The sequence below is a fragment of the Oreochromis aureus genome, linkage group 19 (genome assembly GCF_013358895.1).
Source record: "Oreochromis aureus strain Israel breed Guangdong linkage group 19, ZZ_aureus, whole genome shotgun sequence".
Classification (NCBI taxonomy): domain Eukaryota; kingdom Metazoa; phylum Chordata; class Actinopteri; order Cichliformes; family Cichlidae; genus Oreochromis; species Oreochromis aureus.
Window position 1 is genome coordinate 13854601 of NC_052960.1, and position 16388 is coordinate 13870988.

General features: G+C 40.5%; 1 protein-coding gene across 2 annotated transcripts in view; it reads left to right on the plus strand.

The window, feature by feature from the left end:
- Positions 1 to 16388, plus strand: part of uggt1 (UDP-glucose glycoprotein glucosyltransferase 1) — a 29247-nt gene that overhangs the window by 7414 nt on the left and 5445 nt on the right. The window contains exons 9-32 of one of the 2 annotated variants that reach the window (XM_039603470.1): positions 1 to 101; positions 2188 to 2287; positions 2414 to 2474; positions 4766 to 4857; positions 5546 to 5696; positions 5988 to 6107; positions 6195 to 6280; positions 6633 to 6768; positions 6887 to 7018; positions 7962 to 8126; positions 9046 to 9166; positions 9453 to 9551; positions 9738 to 9761; positions 11156 to 11250; positions 11811 to 12017; positions 12183 to 12314; positions 12447 to 12577; positions 12653 to 12748; positions 12971 to 13073; positions 13197 to 13276; positions 13622 to 13811; positions 14075 to 14233; positions 14387 to 14472; positions 14609 to 14693. In XM_039603470.1, coding sequence (XP_039459404.1) covers positions 1 to 101; positions 2188 to 2287; positions 2414 to 2474; positions 4766 to 4857; positions 5546 to 5696; positions 5988 to 6107; positions 6195 to 6280; positions 6633 to 6768; positions 6887 to 7018; positions 7962 to 8126; positions 9046 to 9166; positions 9453 to 9551; positions 9738 to 9761; positions 11156 to 11250; positions 11811 to 12017; positions 12183 to 12314; positions 12447 to 12577; positions 12653 to 12748; positions 12971 to 13073; positions 13197 to 13276; positions 13622 to 13811; positions 14075 to 14233; positions 14387 to 14472; positions 14609 to 14693 — 2752 coding nt within the window. The remainder of the gene's footprint in view (positions 102 to 2187; positions 2288 to 2413; positions 2475 to 4765; positions 4858 to 5545; positions 5697 to 5987; positions 6108 to 6194; positions 6281 to 6632; positions 6769 to 6886; positions 7019 to 7961; positions 8127 to 9045; positions 9167 to 9452; positions 9552 to 9737; positions 9762 to 11155; positions 11251 to 11810; positions 12018 to 12182; positions 12315 to 12446; positions 12578 to 12652; positions 12749 to 12970; positions 13074 to 13196; positions 13277 to 13621; positions 13812 to 14074; positions 14234 to 14386; positions 14473 to 14608; positions 14694 to 16388) is intronic. The other variant, XM_031747145.2, reaches the window with a different exon arrangement.

A 16388-nucleotide genomic window follows, 5' to 3' on the forward strand; every position in this document is an offset into this window, starting at 1 on the left:
GACCCTCTACCCGGAGCTCAAAGAACAGCTTAAAGAATTGAGGAAGCATTTAGTGGAGAGCACCAATGAGATGGCGCCTCTGAAAGTCTGGCAAATGCAAGGTGGGCCTCTTTCCAAATTTAATTCTCTTATTTCAGTCATCAGCAGATTTTTCTGTGTTTGCAGTTTCCTTCTGAGTGATTGGTTTTGACAATATGAACAGGCTTTGCAAGGCAGTATCTGTCTCTGGTATTACACGTGTAAATAAATAATGATACAGCACAATGAAACAAACTTGTCAAAACTGACCGAGTCAACATCTTGACAGGCTAGCAGAAAATAAACTGTGAGGCCCTCTCATTTTACAGGTAACACCTGTGGGCATTGCTCCTGTGACTTAATTTTTCAGAGAATCAATTTTATGATCCTGCAAATATACCTGCAGGACTTGAACTTCGTTCTCTATCTATTACTTCCATAGCTATGGCTGACAAAGACAATTATCCGATGGGAAAAATCCCATGTCCTCATACCCATTAAAATCAAATCAATTGTTAGCTGACCCAGAGCATCCTCTGATGTTCTTACAATTTCACAGAAATATCTCGTTACACAATCATTTTAAAGATACCCTCCTTACTCCACAAATGAAAAAAAAGATCATTTCAAGGTTTTTATCTAGCACAGAATGGGCCTTTGGGGAGTGACTAGAGACAGCAGAAAACATAATTGCCGCCTACAGTAAAAGCAGTCAGCCTGTGTTTCCTAGAAACCCATGTCTTTTCTGGGATTTCCTAACATGTGTTAAATGGAAAAAATGCCCAATATGCTTAACTATTACCAACTATAAGTTGGTAATAGTTTGCATTTTTGGTAGAGTACTGGTTAATGCGAGTCAAACAAGTGGACCAAGAGGACCTAAAAATGGGTTCACTTCAAAACAGCATTACAGTATATTAGAGAAAATAAACTGTATCTTTATTATCACATGCTAGCACCGTGCAGATACTGTATTTGTTTAAAATCATCTGTTAACCATGGGAGTTTCCTGAACTATTAGAAAGTTAAAAACACTTTCCTATTTCCTGTCTCAACAACCCTTTGATCAGGAATAAATGAAAATAAATTAACATTGGCTTCTCCAGTTGTCTTCTGTTGCTTTAACAATGATGTCATTCCATCTGTGAATCAAACTAGCAGCTGAAAATGTATCTGTATCGATCTCTGATCAACGACTACGATCGATCAGTGTCCTCTTGATGCATTTGAGCCATAATACCTTGAAGACATGAGAGCTTTGTCTGCAGCAATATAAAAGCATTGATTTAGATTACATCATACATTGATTAACTGTTCAAACTCACTCTCACAGATGCAATCACATATACTTTTTAATTTTGTCATTTTTGTTTGATGTTATCGAGCAAATAAAAAATGATATTGGCTCCAGCTCGTCTGTTATGTTTATGTTTCTTAAAGAAAACGCTTCCATATGTAAAAGGTCAGCCTATCAGTAGGTGTAATCAGGATGTGAGCGTTCGGCTGCTTTGATATTTGGCGAATAAAGGCTCCGAGGAGATGAGGGGGTTGAACTCGACTGTCAGACTGTCATGTGGGCGTCTGTCTTTATCTCCTAACCCTTTGGGGCTCATTAGCTCAGCCTGTTTACAAAGAGAGGGAGACCTCCAGAGGCTAATAATCACACAGACTACAACACCATTACAGAGATGCTCACTGCATTGAAATAATCCTCACTGCTCTCTTCCCTCGTTGCACACCGAAGCTCCATGCACCCATTTATCTTTTCCACACTTAGAAATTAAAGAGATGATAAGTGTATCTGCTTTTATATCAAATAAAGGTGGCGAACATCATAAACATAATTCCTGCTCAACACGAACATTTCAGCATCGACACTTTAGTGTGAATCGTAATTTGCCCATATGAAATGTCTGTGTTGTACAGAGCTGCAAGCATATAGCTTTAGTCCTTTTAAATAATCAAGGGTAAGTTAACGATCTTTGAAGCAGCCCCTGTCTTTATTTTGTTTTATTTTTAAGAGCTCACATGTCTTGTGATTATGATCATTGTTTCTTTTTTCTTCTTTTCCTGTGTTTCCTGTTCTTCTTCTTCTTTTTTTCCACTCATCTCTTTCCCATTCTGACCCTCGTTGCCTGCCTGAACATCCACCCACCTTCTCTTTTACAGATCTGAGTTTCCAGACAGCTGCTCGCATTCTTGCTGCTCCCGCTGTTGATGCCCTCAATGTTATGAAAGACCTCAGTCAGAATTTTCCCACCAAGGCCAGGTAGAGGAGAAACAAAAACACACACAGACACACACACACAAGCAGTAACTACAATATGAAGCTTGGTTTGTGTAGATTTTGGATAGTCAGCAGTTTCACAGTTCAGTCTTTCCTTTTCTCTTCCAGGTCAATCACTAAAACTGTGGTCAACTCGGAGATCCGTAAAGAGATTGGCGAGAATCAAAAGGTAGATGTTTGATCATCTTCTATTTTTTCCACTCGTCCTTTGTAACACAATGAAAACACTTCTGCTTTTGGTTAAAGATGAAAATGAACACTTTAGTCTCTTTCACTTTCTTTCAGCTTCATGAATGCGGTTAATAAGCCTTCATGTGCTTGTTAGACTAACACCAAATGACTTGATCATTTCAGGTATTTTCAGGTTTAGAAACCACATGTAATTGTTACAGCATGAATTAAGCTGACATAATTTATGCAACATTATCTCCGATCCCAACCTCAACACGATGTGTCAGTGGTCAGTAGTCTTTATATTCCTCTCTGTGAAGTCATACGTCTTTGCTGTGCAACTTGGGGAAAAAAAACTAATGGCTGCTTGATGTCACATAAAAATCTCATTAGGACACAAGCTTCTCATGTCTTCTTGCAAAGACCGGATGATGAGGCTTTTACAAGGCTCTTTTTTTTGTTTTGTTTTTTTATTGACTCATCCAATCAAGGACTGATAGGCTTATGTGATGGCAAAGCATCTGTTGTCCGTACATATCTCCACAATTCACAAGAATTGGTGCAAGATCAAGGTCATATTTGCCATTTTACAGGTACTCCTTCATTGTCACAAGATCTGCTTCTTCTTTAAGAATATTCGTGTGATTTTAGTGAAACAAGATTAATTTGTCCCCCTTATGGCTGTTTGTGATCCTCCCTGACTTCTCAGTGGATTTTACCAGTTACAACAAAACCTAGACCCTTCATTAGGAGCTTTACATTTTACAATAACCTGTGAATTCTGATGGATCATGAGCTACTATATCATTGATATTCTGGTTCCTTCTTTTGTGCCTCCAAGACCTTTTCGTTGGCATAAAGTGAGTTCTTTTCATATCCATCAGGAATCTTTTATTCTTTAAGCTTCCCTGGAGTAGTTTTGTATGCTTCTCAGTTCAAAATAACCTTTATAAATCTTATAGTGGGCCTTGGTGCAGCTGCTCAGTTCATCCGCTGTCTGAAAGACGTCGCTTTAGCTCCTCCCCCTTTAGATTTGCTGCCCTTTTAAGCAGTATTTCTTGTGGTTGGCTGCCCCGCACAAAGTGAGAGTAGAAAAAAACTCTAAAATTGAGTTTTGATCAACCTGAAGCCTTAACTTTTAGCTCCGCAGTTTAGTGGCAAGGACTAAATCATCTGCTTTCAAACTGCTCGATTTCATCCTCTGTCCTATGTTTGTCTTTCTATTATCGAGGATCCTTATTCTTTTAATCTTGCAGACTGTGTCCTCTAGTGGTTAGGGATAATTTAGCTTTAGCTGTTTACCAATTTAATCCACTAAAGAGGAAAAACCGAGACAAACAGCATTATTGCAAACATCCACAATCAAGTAGCTTTTGTCTCTCAGAATGAAACTGCCCCTCCTGGTTTTGTTTTACCTTTTACTTTGTGATAAATTGTAAACATCATCTGATTTGAAAGGCATTCAGTTTTTGACAATGTGTGTTTTGCTTCGCCTTGTTAATGGAATAGGCACTCACCCCTTCTTCTTGTCAGTGTTTTCTCTCTCTCCTTTGCTTGGTCTCCTCTCCTGAAGCTGTGCTCACATTATCTTGGTGTGCAGACAGGGGTTCGGGCTGATGGTGGGGCTGAGCAGACAAACGTCCTAATTACTGAATCGGTGATTCATTCAGCAGGCGCACAGAGTCCTGCAGCGAGAAATGATTATTGATTGAAGTAGTTTGGACATGTGCACTTGCTCACACACAGACACGTCTTTGTCTTTCTCTCACACACAGGCATGCATCCACACACTCACACAATTTAAGTGGGATGAACAATATTTGTGTTAATCATGTCTTGTTGTAATTGCAATGTCTGGAGTATGATTAATCTGATGTCTTTGTCTTTCTGTAATGAGATTTGACTGCGCCAGAACGACTTTGAGCTTTCCTTTTGCCTGTGCAGACACACAAACACACACGCGCGTCTCTTCTCATAGACATATATACACACACACAGACACACATTTACACACCCCTTCTTTGATAATTAGATTTGTTTAGTGTGGGGTTTGATTGCTCTAAACAGGCTGATTTTGAACAGAGTTGTCAGTGCTTGTTTAGAGCTGTCAACGTGACTCGTTGTGGCTTTGTGTTGACTGTTGCCTCTAGTTTTACAGTATAATTGACTACGTGATGGCTGGTTTTGATGTTGTTTGCCTCACAGCGTGGCGATCTGCTCAGCTGGTGTTGAATGGGGAGCTTGACACAAACAGGGTATTTAGTCATATTGACGTTTCTCTTTCCATAGTTTTTCAAAGGAACTCTGGGGTTGCAGCCGGGGGATTCAGCGCTGTTCATCAACGGGCTGCATATAGATTTGGACGCACAGGACATCTTCAGGTACACACAAAAAGCCATATTTTCAGCATCTCATTTGCAGTAATTACAGCACAGAAATGCATCTGTGTTGTGTTAACCTTTTGCAAATGAAAGTATATAATCAGTCAAGACCGTAGCTTGACTGATTATATACTTTAACAATTGTTTAGAACAAAATGTTATGAACTGGTGATTGTTTTGAAAATCTGTCCTCAAACGTTAGAAGTAAAATTAAAGATTTAGTGTGTGTGTCTGTGTGTTTTGGGCTATTAAGACCTGGGAATGTTAAGACAACTGGGCCTAAAACCGGGCATGAAAAGATTTGAATGATTGTCATAAAAGCAGCAAACGCTTGCATATGGAAAACTGTACCCAAGTGATATTCTCGAGTTCAGTATTCAAAAATCAGTTCTTGTATTAGGTATTAATAGGTTGTGTTCAACCAATTGATAAAATAACTTGAGAGTGAGACTGTGTAATAACGGGGATTGTTGCTGTTTCTTTGTCACGTTTTTAAAATCTGATTTCACATTCACATCTTACCTGCTGTTTAATGATTTAAATAAGCCAGATCAAAACTGAAAATAGTGAGCTCTACTTATACATCTCTTTCAGATAATAAGGCAGTTTAGATGCTACGCTCAAATTCTTGATTACAATACACACACACTGCACCACTTAACTCGCCTCTGTCCTTTGCTACCTGCAGTGTGTTTGAAGTGCTGCGCAGCGAGGCGCGGGTGATGGAGGGTCTGCGCTCCCTGCTAATCGAGACACCTTTTATTCACGACATCCTGAAGCTCAACGTCCAGCCCTCCGACTCTGACTACGCCGTTGACATCCGCAGCCCGGCCATCAGTGTAAGAGTCCCCGTGTTCACGCACGTCCCTAATAACTAACTGAATGCTGCAGCAAATGAGGGACTTAACCAAAATAAACTTGGAAAGAAATGTGTTGTGTTTGGAAGATTTTTGTTGTGCAATCAAGTTTCTGTTTGAGCAAATTTGGAAGCATTTCAAGCCCTCCAAAATTATGGTCCTGCTTTCCTTCCGCCAGCAGTCAAAAGTAATTTCTTGTTGGCTCCTGTCTGCTCAGTCTTGTCTTTAAACTTAATTTAAACCATTTCCTCTTCACTGCATTCTCCTTTTTAGTGGATTAACAACTTGGAGACCGACTACAGGTACAGCTCATGGCCCTCCAACGTGCAGGAGCTGCTCAGACCAACTTTCCCTGGAGTCATCAGGCAGATCCGCAAGAACTTTCACAATCTGGTAAGAGCGCAGTTTATTAATCAGACTCCTGCGAATCCAAATAGATCTGAAACTTTCCTGATGAATGCTAACACGCATCTGTTGCAGGTGATCATTCTGGATCCGACCCAGGAGAACACTGTTGAACTGCTGAGCGTCGCAGAGATGTTTTATGCTAATAATATACCCCTCAGGTTGGTGTTTCTGTCATCAAGATGCATAATTTTTTTGGACAGACATTTTCTTGGAAATTAATTATCAGCTTTTATGAATTTGAATACACAACATATCACTTTTTTATTGCTGTACAGTAAACAGAAAACTAAAAAAAAAGAGGCGCTGCAGAGCATTGGTAGTCAGTAGAAATGTGTAGTTAAAAATCCATTTTAATTTAGGAGTTTTGTCAGGGATGTTTGGAAGACCTTTGATACCGCGCTGCATGTGGCATCTTGGGATGGTCAGTTTGTTTGAATACTGATGAAGCAGGCAGCACACGCTCTGCATTTTAACTGTTGGAAGCTTACTTGCTCCGTGTTTGTGTTTTAGGATCGGGCTGGTGTTTGTGGTGTCGGATGAAGACGACATCGATGGTATGCAAGATGCCGGTGTGGCACTCGTCCGAGCCTACAACTACATCACAGAAGAGGTGGACAGTCAGAATGCATTTGAAGCCGTCATGTCGGTGAGTCCATTGTTCACAGAAACTAGGAAGTGAAAAAGACTTTATCTAATCTGTGTCTCTGTTACTCTTTGCCTTTTCCACTTGTTCATCTCATTCTCTTCTCTTCTCCCTCTTATAGATGTATAACCGTGTGCCAGTTGGTGGTCGGCTGAGTGTTGGGGATGTAGTTAAAGTGCTGGAGAAGAAGTTTCCCTACGTCGAAGTTAGCAGTGTCCTCGGAGCCGACTCCAGCTATGACAGCAACAGGAAGGTGAGTCGGGTAGAATGGTTTTTTTGTCTGCTCATATTATTAATCTAAAATTACATTTTTAATAACACAGCAAATCTAAGTGTGCAATTACAGTCAAAAGAGCAGTATGCATTTGCAGAATAAAAGGATAACTGAACAACTCAAGAATAGTTTGATGATTCATCAGTGGATGAATACTGGTCATTTTATTAGGTACATACATTAAACTGCTCACAAACACAAATATCTGAGCAGACAGTCAAACGGCACCAACTCAACTGAGCGTCAGAAATGGGAAGAAAGATTATTTTAAGTGACTCTGAACGTGGGATGGTTTTTGGTAGACGGGCTGCTCTTCAGAAACTGCAGATTTATTCCGATTTTCCTCACGCAATCATCTCCGGGGGTTTTTAGAAAATGGTCTGAAAAAAGAGGAGAGAAAAAAAATCAGTGAGCGTCAGGAGAAAATGCCTTGTTGAAGTCAGAGGAGAATGGCCACGCTGCTTCATGCTGATAGGAAGGCACCAGTAATTCAAATAACCACTGGCTACAACCAAGGTATCCAGAAGAGCATTTCTGAATGCACATCATGTTGAACTTTGAAGCAGGAACCACAGAAGACCTCACTGCGTCACACTCATGTCAACTGAGGCGGAGTATCTGTCGTCTGATGGCTGCTTCCAGTGGGATAAAATCATCTTAAAGTGGTTTCTTGAACATGAGAATGATTTCACTGTACTCAGATGACCTTCAATCATCAGATCTCAATCCAGTAGAGCACATTTGGGATGTGGTGGAATTGCAGCAACTGTAAAATAGTATCTTGTACTTAAGAGGTTTTTAGATGCAAGAATATTAAGTGTGATTTTGTTCTAAAAGAGAAATAGAGCAAAACTGACTGCAGAGCCTAATAATTAAAGGTTAACCCGATAACATTTTTCTTTCTTTCTTTCTTCCCTTTCAGGAAGGACGGGCATACTATGAGCAAACAGGAGTAGGCCCGCTGCCTGTGGTCATGTACAACGGGATACCTTACCAGCGTGAACAGCTGGACCCGGATGAACTGGAAACTGTCACCATGCAGAAAATCCTGGAGACCACCTCGTTCTACCAGAGGGCCGTCTACCTGGTCAGTTACAATCACATTTACAATAAAACCTCATTATATGCCATATCATTATTTTATTGAGGGTTATTCTAAAATACAGGTTTTAGAGCATAAGTCACAATTTCTAAAAAAAAATATGTTGCTGGACTTTAATTCAAAACAACCAATAATATATCTCAGTTTCATCTTTTGATATTTTGTATTTGTATTATTTTGAACAATATGCAGAAAACTGCATTTTGCATCTCAGCAAAAATAGTTTGCCTTAATTTCACAAGCAAACTTCAAATCTATTCTATTTTTTATCAATAAAAATGTGTTTTGTTTTTTCTGAAAAGTACTCTGTTAATTCCAGATGCAGGTTTCATAAGATATATTTATTTGTCTGTCCTTTTCTCTTAATTAGGTTTTTATTCAGTGGACCTGCTACAAAATCTTAGTGTAAAATTAAAGGTATTAAAGGCAGAAGTTAAGCCACCATGAAGTAAACTTGCTAAAGTGCACTGTCTGTCTTTGTAGTCATAAAACAAATTCTCTTTTCAGCAGGATCTCTGTGAGCATGCCATCTGTCATTTTTCCTCTTTTAATGTCAGCCCATCACACAGAGGAGCCAAATCTTTGAATTGATTCTTTCAAAGGATTTCTAAGGAATTTAAACACAGCAAGCAGCATTTAATTTGGTGGCTATAGCAGTCTTACTGGTCAGCATAGCATTAGCCATCCTACCTTTTCTCTTTTCTTTTTTTTATGTTTAACTCAAACTTATTCAGAGAAAACTTTCTAAACAAGCACCCGTAACTGCAGTGGAAAGGCCATTAACATTTAAGAAGTGCTTTTTAAACTGTGAGCAGGGAAATCTTGCAGAGAAGGACCTCCTGCGAAAGCGACGACTCTGACTTTTTACTTTAACCTCGCATGTTTCCTCTCATGTCACTTGCAGGGTGAGCTGGCTACAGACCACGATGTCGTCGACTTCATCATGAACCAGCCCAGTGTTGTTCCTCGAATCAACCCCAGAGTGTTGTCCACCAGCAGAACCTACCTGGACCTGTCTGATACCAGTAAGTATGAGGGTTTCTTAAATTTCAAATTTGTTTTAGATCATCCTCAGAAACTAATGTGCTGTCTGTTACATGGATGACCTCAAAGCTTCATGTAGAAGCACAGTTAGTTTTCCAAATATTCTTCAACCATTACTGCTTCTATTTATTTCTATTTATTTGATGATTATTATTTTGTTGGCATTTTAGCTTGCAGTACAGATATGATGTAATCAAAGGTTTGTATATTATAAAAACATTTGCTCCACAATCGATGCTTTACTCCTTTTTTACCCTCGTTTTGCAGATAACTACTTCATAGATGACTACGCTCGCTTCTCAACGCTAGACACAGTAGAGAAGAACACAGCTGTGGCCAACAGCATGAACTATATGACAAAGAAAGGTAAGAGCACTCTGGCATCTGATCACTGAGTAGAAAAGCATGCCTGTGGATTTTTTTTTTCTTGTTGTTACTTGTGAAGATAAAAAATTTCAAAGCTTAACTCTCTCCTGGTGTATTCTCCTTCTGTCCCCTCCTCCTCCTCCACTTCCACCTCTTATTCATGTGTTTTTAAATTCCCTGCATCAGGGATGACCACCACCAACAGGCATGGTAATCACCCTTTTTCTCCACATTATTCCCCCTCCTACTCACTTGCTCTTTTTTTCAGTTTTCTGTTAACGACATTGTTGGCACCGTGTTTGTGAATCCACCACCACTCCTCCATCTGTGTTCAGTTCTCAAAGGACACAAATGACTAATAATTATGCATGTGATAATTGTGTACCAGTCTCCAAGCATGAGTACTAAAATGTGTTTATGTAACTGCTCACTATAACGTTGTTTGTTCCAGTGGGAGAGCATGATAGTTCACCCAGTATGATTTCAAAGTAACTGCATGAAAAGTTTGAACGGTGTGATAAGGAAGCAAAATTTGGAGCAGAGAGCAGCACTTTAGCACTCAGTGGTCACTTTATTAGGTACAGCTTGATGGTGCTTGTTCCTTCAGAGCTGTCTTAATTGTTTGTACGTGTGGGAAATGAGTCTCAGAGGTTTTTGGTCCATATCAACACAATGGCATCAAACAGGTGATCTATTGGATTGAGCTCATTTGAGTAGAGCGGTCATGTCATGTTCAAGAAACCAGTTTGAGATGATTTGAGCTGTGCGACATCCTGATTCATTGGGCGTAGCTTCTGCTCTTAGCTGACAGGAGTGGCACTCGGTGTGGTGTTCCACTGCTGTAGCACATATGCTTCAAGGTTCAACATGTTGTGCATTCAGAGAATCTCTTCTGCATACTTTGCTTGTCACAAGTGGTTTTTGAGTTACTGTTACCCTATCTGGCTATTCTCCAACAACGTCTGGCATCAACAAGGCATTTTCACCTAGAGATTTGCAGCTTATTGGGTATTTTCTCTTTTTTCTGACTACATTCTCTAAATGCCAAAGACTTCTGTGTGGGGAAAATCCCAGTAGATCAGCAGATTCTGAAATTCTCAGACCAGTATGTCTGACACTACCAGCTATGCCATGGCTAAAGTCACTTAAATGACCTTTCTTCTCCATTCTTATGGTCTGTTTGGTAAATGATGCTTATGCCTGTGTGTGTGTGTGTGTGTGTGTGTGTGTGTGTGTGTGTGTGTGTGTGTGTGTGTGTGTGTGTGTGTGTGTGTGTGTGTGTGTGTGTGTGTGTGTGTGTGTGTGTGTGTGTGTGTGTGTGTGTGTGTTCCTGATGAGTTGCTTGCTTGTTTTTTTTGTTTTTTTTAGATATAAGTGACCTTGATTCTTGGTGTTTTTATGCCCGTGAAGCTGTTTGAACTTCTATATGTGATATTGGGCTATAAATAAATTTGAACTTACAGGTGAACAGGTGTACCTAACGAAGTGGCCACTGAGTGTATTATCTTTGTTTGCCAACACCATTAATACCACTGAAGTTGATCTGTAGCACAACTGTGGTTGTTTATTCTTACCTTGTGTCTTTCTTCTTCTGTGGTTGTCAGATGATGCCTACATTCGTCCTGTGACTTTCTGGGTAGTGGGAGATTTTGACAAACCCTCAGGACGCCAGCTCCTTTATGATGCCATCAAACACATGGTATGAAATGAGCTGTTGTTTAAAATATTGTTATACAATTTTTTGATGTGAAGTAAACTGTATAAAACAAATTCTGATACCTTCCAAAAGTTGCTTTTTCACAAATGATATGTGACCTAACCACTCCATAAAGCTACTACTTGATGTTTTTATTCTGCAGTTTTTCTGGGATTAAACAACCAGTAAGCCTGTGGCTGCTGCAGACTTTTATACAAAGCTAGGCTAATGTGCAGCTGGCTATAGCATCATAGCCAAGAGTGATGACTTTATTGTTGTAGAACTTGAAGGAGAGAAAAGCAAAAAGGCAGAATGCCAAAAAGTAATTGTGTTCCTTCGCACAAAGAAAAACACGGATGCAAAGCAATGAAACGTGTTCTGTGTCATTAACCAAATAAATGCACATGCTTGTTAAAAAGAGGTGAACCAGTTTTAAAACTGAGGCTGTCCTCTCTGTGTATCATAGTTTCCTTTACAGTGATACTCATGTGGAGTTTAGCGTATAGACGGTCAGAACATTAAAGCCTGTAGAAGCTTATCATCTCTCCCCTCCTGTACAACAGAAAACCAGCAACAACGTCCGACTGGGGATGATCAACAACCCGTCAGCTGACGTGTCTGCTGAGACGACCCGCGTGACCAGAGCAATCTGGTCCGCCATGCAGACACAAACTGCCAATAATGCCAAGAACTTCATCACAAAGATGGCTAAAGAAGAGACCGCTGCGGCCCTGGAGAAGGGTGTCGACGTCGGCGAGTTCGCTGTCGGGGTGAGAGGGTTACACACAGAATCTAAACATGATCATGTTTTCTTCTTTTATTACTGGTGAAATATTTAGCCTTTGCACTACTGCACTAAGCCATCCTAGTTTTTCTTACTCCTAATTTGTCCTTTTTGTCAGCTGCCTACAAGATATCTATGTTTTTTTCTTCAGGGTATGGATTTGTCACTGTTTAAAAGTGCGTATGAGGCTCCCAAGTTCGACTTCCTGCTTTCCCACGCTGCTTACTGTCGAGATGTGCTCAAACTGAAGAAAGGACAAAGAGCAGTTATCAGCAACGGAAGAGTGAGTCAGAAATTTTAAACCTGTCCTAGATGTTGTATAGGTTCAAATATAGCTTATATTGATGTCAAAAATGTCCATCTACCCACATTTACTGTAGTTATTCAGTCAGTATTTTTGTTTTCTTCTTGGCAGATCATAGGTCCGCTGGAGGAGGCGGAGGTGTTTAACCAGGACGACTTCCTGCTTTTGGAGAGCATCATCTTAAAGACTTCTGGAGAGCGCATCAAAAGCAAAGTTCAGAATTTTGGAATCGAGGAGGACAGGTATTTTCAGGCTCCTCTGAGAAGAAGTTTACAGATGAACCTTTCTTGTGCGAGTTAACACTTCATTTTTCTCAGGGCCAGCGACCTTGTGATGAAGGTGGACGCTTTGCTCTCGTCTCAGCCTAAAGGAGAAGCGCGTGTGGAGTATGGCTTTGCAGATGACCGCTACAGGTACAGCTGTGTATAAATCAGATGAGCAAGATTTCTTTATTGAGTTGAGATGTTTAAAAAGTGAGTACTCCACAGGGGTGATTTGATAGTTTATTTCAGAAGGGAGACCTTGAAGAGGTCGGTTAAAGATTTTTTGTTTGCTGTTTTTTCTGGAGAAAGCAGGAGGATCTTAAATATGTTTTGTTTGCTTGATCTTCTCGTTGATTTGCTGTTTGTTGGCAGTGCTGTGAAGATTCGTCCTAAAGAGGGAGATGTATATTTTGATGTCGTTGCTGTGGTAGATCCAGTAACCAGAGAAGCTCAGAAACTTGCTCCTCTTCTTCTGGTAGGTTATCTGTGATAACTCCTTTGAATTTGTGATCCATCGTGCTCGTACGTCCAGTTGATTTATTTCTAACGTGGTCTGTTTTTGTTCTGTGTAACACCTCCCTCTCCTCGCCTCCTGCAGGTTATGAAGCAGCTGGTAAACGTCAACCTGCGTGTCTTCATGAACTGCCAGTCAAAGCTGTCAGAAATGCCCCTGAAGAGGTGAGAAAACAAGCAGTTTCTGTACTCCATGCTGAAATTGTATATCCTAGTTGCACCTTCATGGTCTTTCTATTTCCTCTCCCACATCACTTTTCATTTATCCTTTAGTTAAAGTACAGAATCATCAAATATCATATTATTATGCAGGTTTATTGACTTTGCAATAGTCATGGACATCTGCTGACAAGATGTTACCTTTTCTGAATCTTTTGATGTTGCTTCATGTGCATATGGTGCTTACTGTAAATCAGGATTGTTCTGTTAAAGCAGGCAGGATGTGGTGTAAAGACTCATCCACCTGATATAAAGGTTCACCTGATTTCTGCTTGTGTATTTGTCTTCCAGTTTTTATCGTTACGTACTGGAGCCAGAGGTGGCGTTTCAGGCTGATGGTAGTTTCTCTCCTGGGCCCATGGCAAAGTTCCTGGACATGCCCCACTCTCCACTCTTCACTCTAAACCTCAACACTCCCGAGAGCTGGATGGTTGAGTCTGTGCACACTCGATACGATCTGGACAACATCTACCTGCAGGAGGTACAGCAGTACATCTGTTTTTAGGAAGGATCGTTTATTTGTTTGTTTTTAATTCTTTAATTTTGCTGTTTCAGTAACTCAACTGGCTGGACAACATATAGATAATATAAGTTGCTTATATATTGAACATTTTGGAGTCCAGTCCTCATGGAGACCTTCAGCTAATTTGGGAACCATTATTAATGTGTGTCTGTGGAGCCCCTGGATGCTGATATAGGGCTGCATAAAGTAAACTTTCCTTGGCTGTGCTTCTGTGTTTGCAGGTGGAGAATATTGTAGCAGCAGAGTATGAGCTGGAGCACCTTTTGTTGGAAGGCCATTGTTTTGACGTCAGTTCGGGTCAGCCTCCACGTGGCCTTCAGTTCACCCTGGGAACCGAGTCTGAGCCCGTCATCGTGGACACTATCGTCATGGCAAACCTGGTAATCACTTCAAAGCATGACCCTCTCTATAACACAGCTTTGATTTGTTATAGTTTAATGCTTTCCTACTTGATAAATAACATATTTTTACTTTCCTAGACATTAATATTCTCTCAGCCTGAAACTGTAAATCTCCTTTGTTCTGCTCTGCAGGGTTACTTTCAGCTCAAAGCCAACCCAGGCGCCTGGATCCTGAAGCTAAGGAAAGGGCGCTCTGATGAAATCTACAAGATTTACAGGTAATAATGTGCCGAATTGGCTATATTCTGTCACATAAATGAAATGTCAGCCACTCCTCTTTGCTCCTGGTTCTATAAATTAATCTGAAAATCTCTCTTCTAATGTTTTCATTATCATTTCTTTCTTCTGTTGCAGCCATGACGGCACAGACTCTCCGGCAGACTCGGACGACATTGTAGTCGTGCTGAACAATTTCAAGAGCAGAATCATTAAAGTCAAGGTCGGTTCACTTGCAATGCAGTGACGTCTTTCTGGCACAAAAGCACAGAAGCAGTGGCAGGAATCTGCCCTTCAGCACTGTTAGCTGGATAAATCCAGGATGGAAAGTTGGTGAGCAGAATATCCAGACTGCTCAATTTCTCAGGTTTCTCATAAATTTTAACGAGAAGCAGAAACTGCGGTCTGAACTGAGCCGTTTTGAGCTGAATAAATATGTAATTTGTGCAAAGATGACTAAAGTGAAATCAGACTTTGAAGCGGTATTTGCATATGACAGATGTGCCCACGTGCCAGTGCATTTTTCAACTACAGACAAAAGCACATACACATTAAGCTTCTCTCACCTCTTTGTTTTTCACATTAAAAAGCCCATATTATAATTTTTGGGCTTTATAGTGTTTGTTTGTGTTTGTCTTCTCAAAAATTCTGAGAAGTTGCAAAAGTATGCTTCAAAATTGTTTTCCACCATTCATCTACATCACTGTGTAACACATTGCCATAATGCCCACCAAACAGCTTGTTTGGCCCTCCCTCAAACAAAGAAGGAGCAGCTGCCTCACAGTCGACCTTTATTCCCTCACTGTGCTTACTCTAAAGGTTAGCCACAAGCAACGCATGCCAGTTTTTGTAATGTTGGCTGCTAGAGTGAACAGTGTCTTCACTCCAGGTCTTGCTTATGCCCCTTGACCCAACGCAACCCCAGCTTTGCCCCCAGTGTGGTAAATACAGTCTCATCTCCTAGGCAGCTTTTATTCTCTCAGGTTGTCGACCTGCTGTTGTGTCTATGAGTGGAGTTTTTTGCAGGAGAGAGGTTTTCAACAATAGGTGTGGATGATGCTTTGTGTAGGTTGAATGCTAATTGGTTGACAAGTGGGCTGGGAGGGGAAGGGAGCGACAGGCACTTTATATTGTAATGTAAAGACTCAACAATATTAGACCACTCCCTGTGAGCAAGCACTTGGTGACAGTGGGAAGGAAAAAAACCCTCTAACAGGAAGTAACCTCTGGCAGAAGCAGGCGCTGAACCTGCCGTGACCGAGAGGGAAGATGCAGCATGAAAAGTACAGACAGTGACTATCTTGGAAACTTCATTGTTTATCACTTCAGCTCTTTGTTGTTAGCTCTTCTCTGTGGCTGATTGGTGAACCAACAACAGCACAAGCAAGAGACTATACTTGTCTGTTGTCTACAATTCTATTTCCAAAATTTGACGATAAAACGATTAAAAGGTTTTGTGACTAAACTACTATGAAAGTCTTTCATAACTATGACATCTGGCCCAGTATCCACCCCGTGTCTGCAGCTCTGCTCCCAGAATCTGAGGGCCCTGAGACTCGGTGGATTACTTGTGTTTTTGAAGGCAACATCGCCGCAGCAGCAGCTTAGCATTAGCTTTGATAATGTGTCCAAAGAGCAAAGCTGTGTAAGAAAGCAATCACCTGAAGCACTTTAACCTAATATTTAGGGAATTACACTCTTGAACTCATGACAACATGTGAACATGCGATCTCGTGTGATCTTAAAGCCAATACAAAATTTAAGTCAGAGTAAAAACTCAACCACTAATGTTTTGTGTAAGTTTCAGTGCTGAATCCAAACCACGTCATATGATATTTGATTCATATTTTAAACAGACTAATTGATTTTCTTCTTTTCTCCTCCCACAGTATGTTGTGACTGACTGAGTTATGATTGT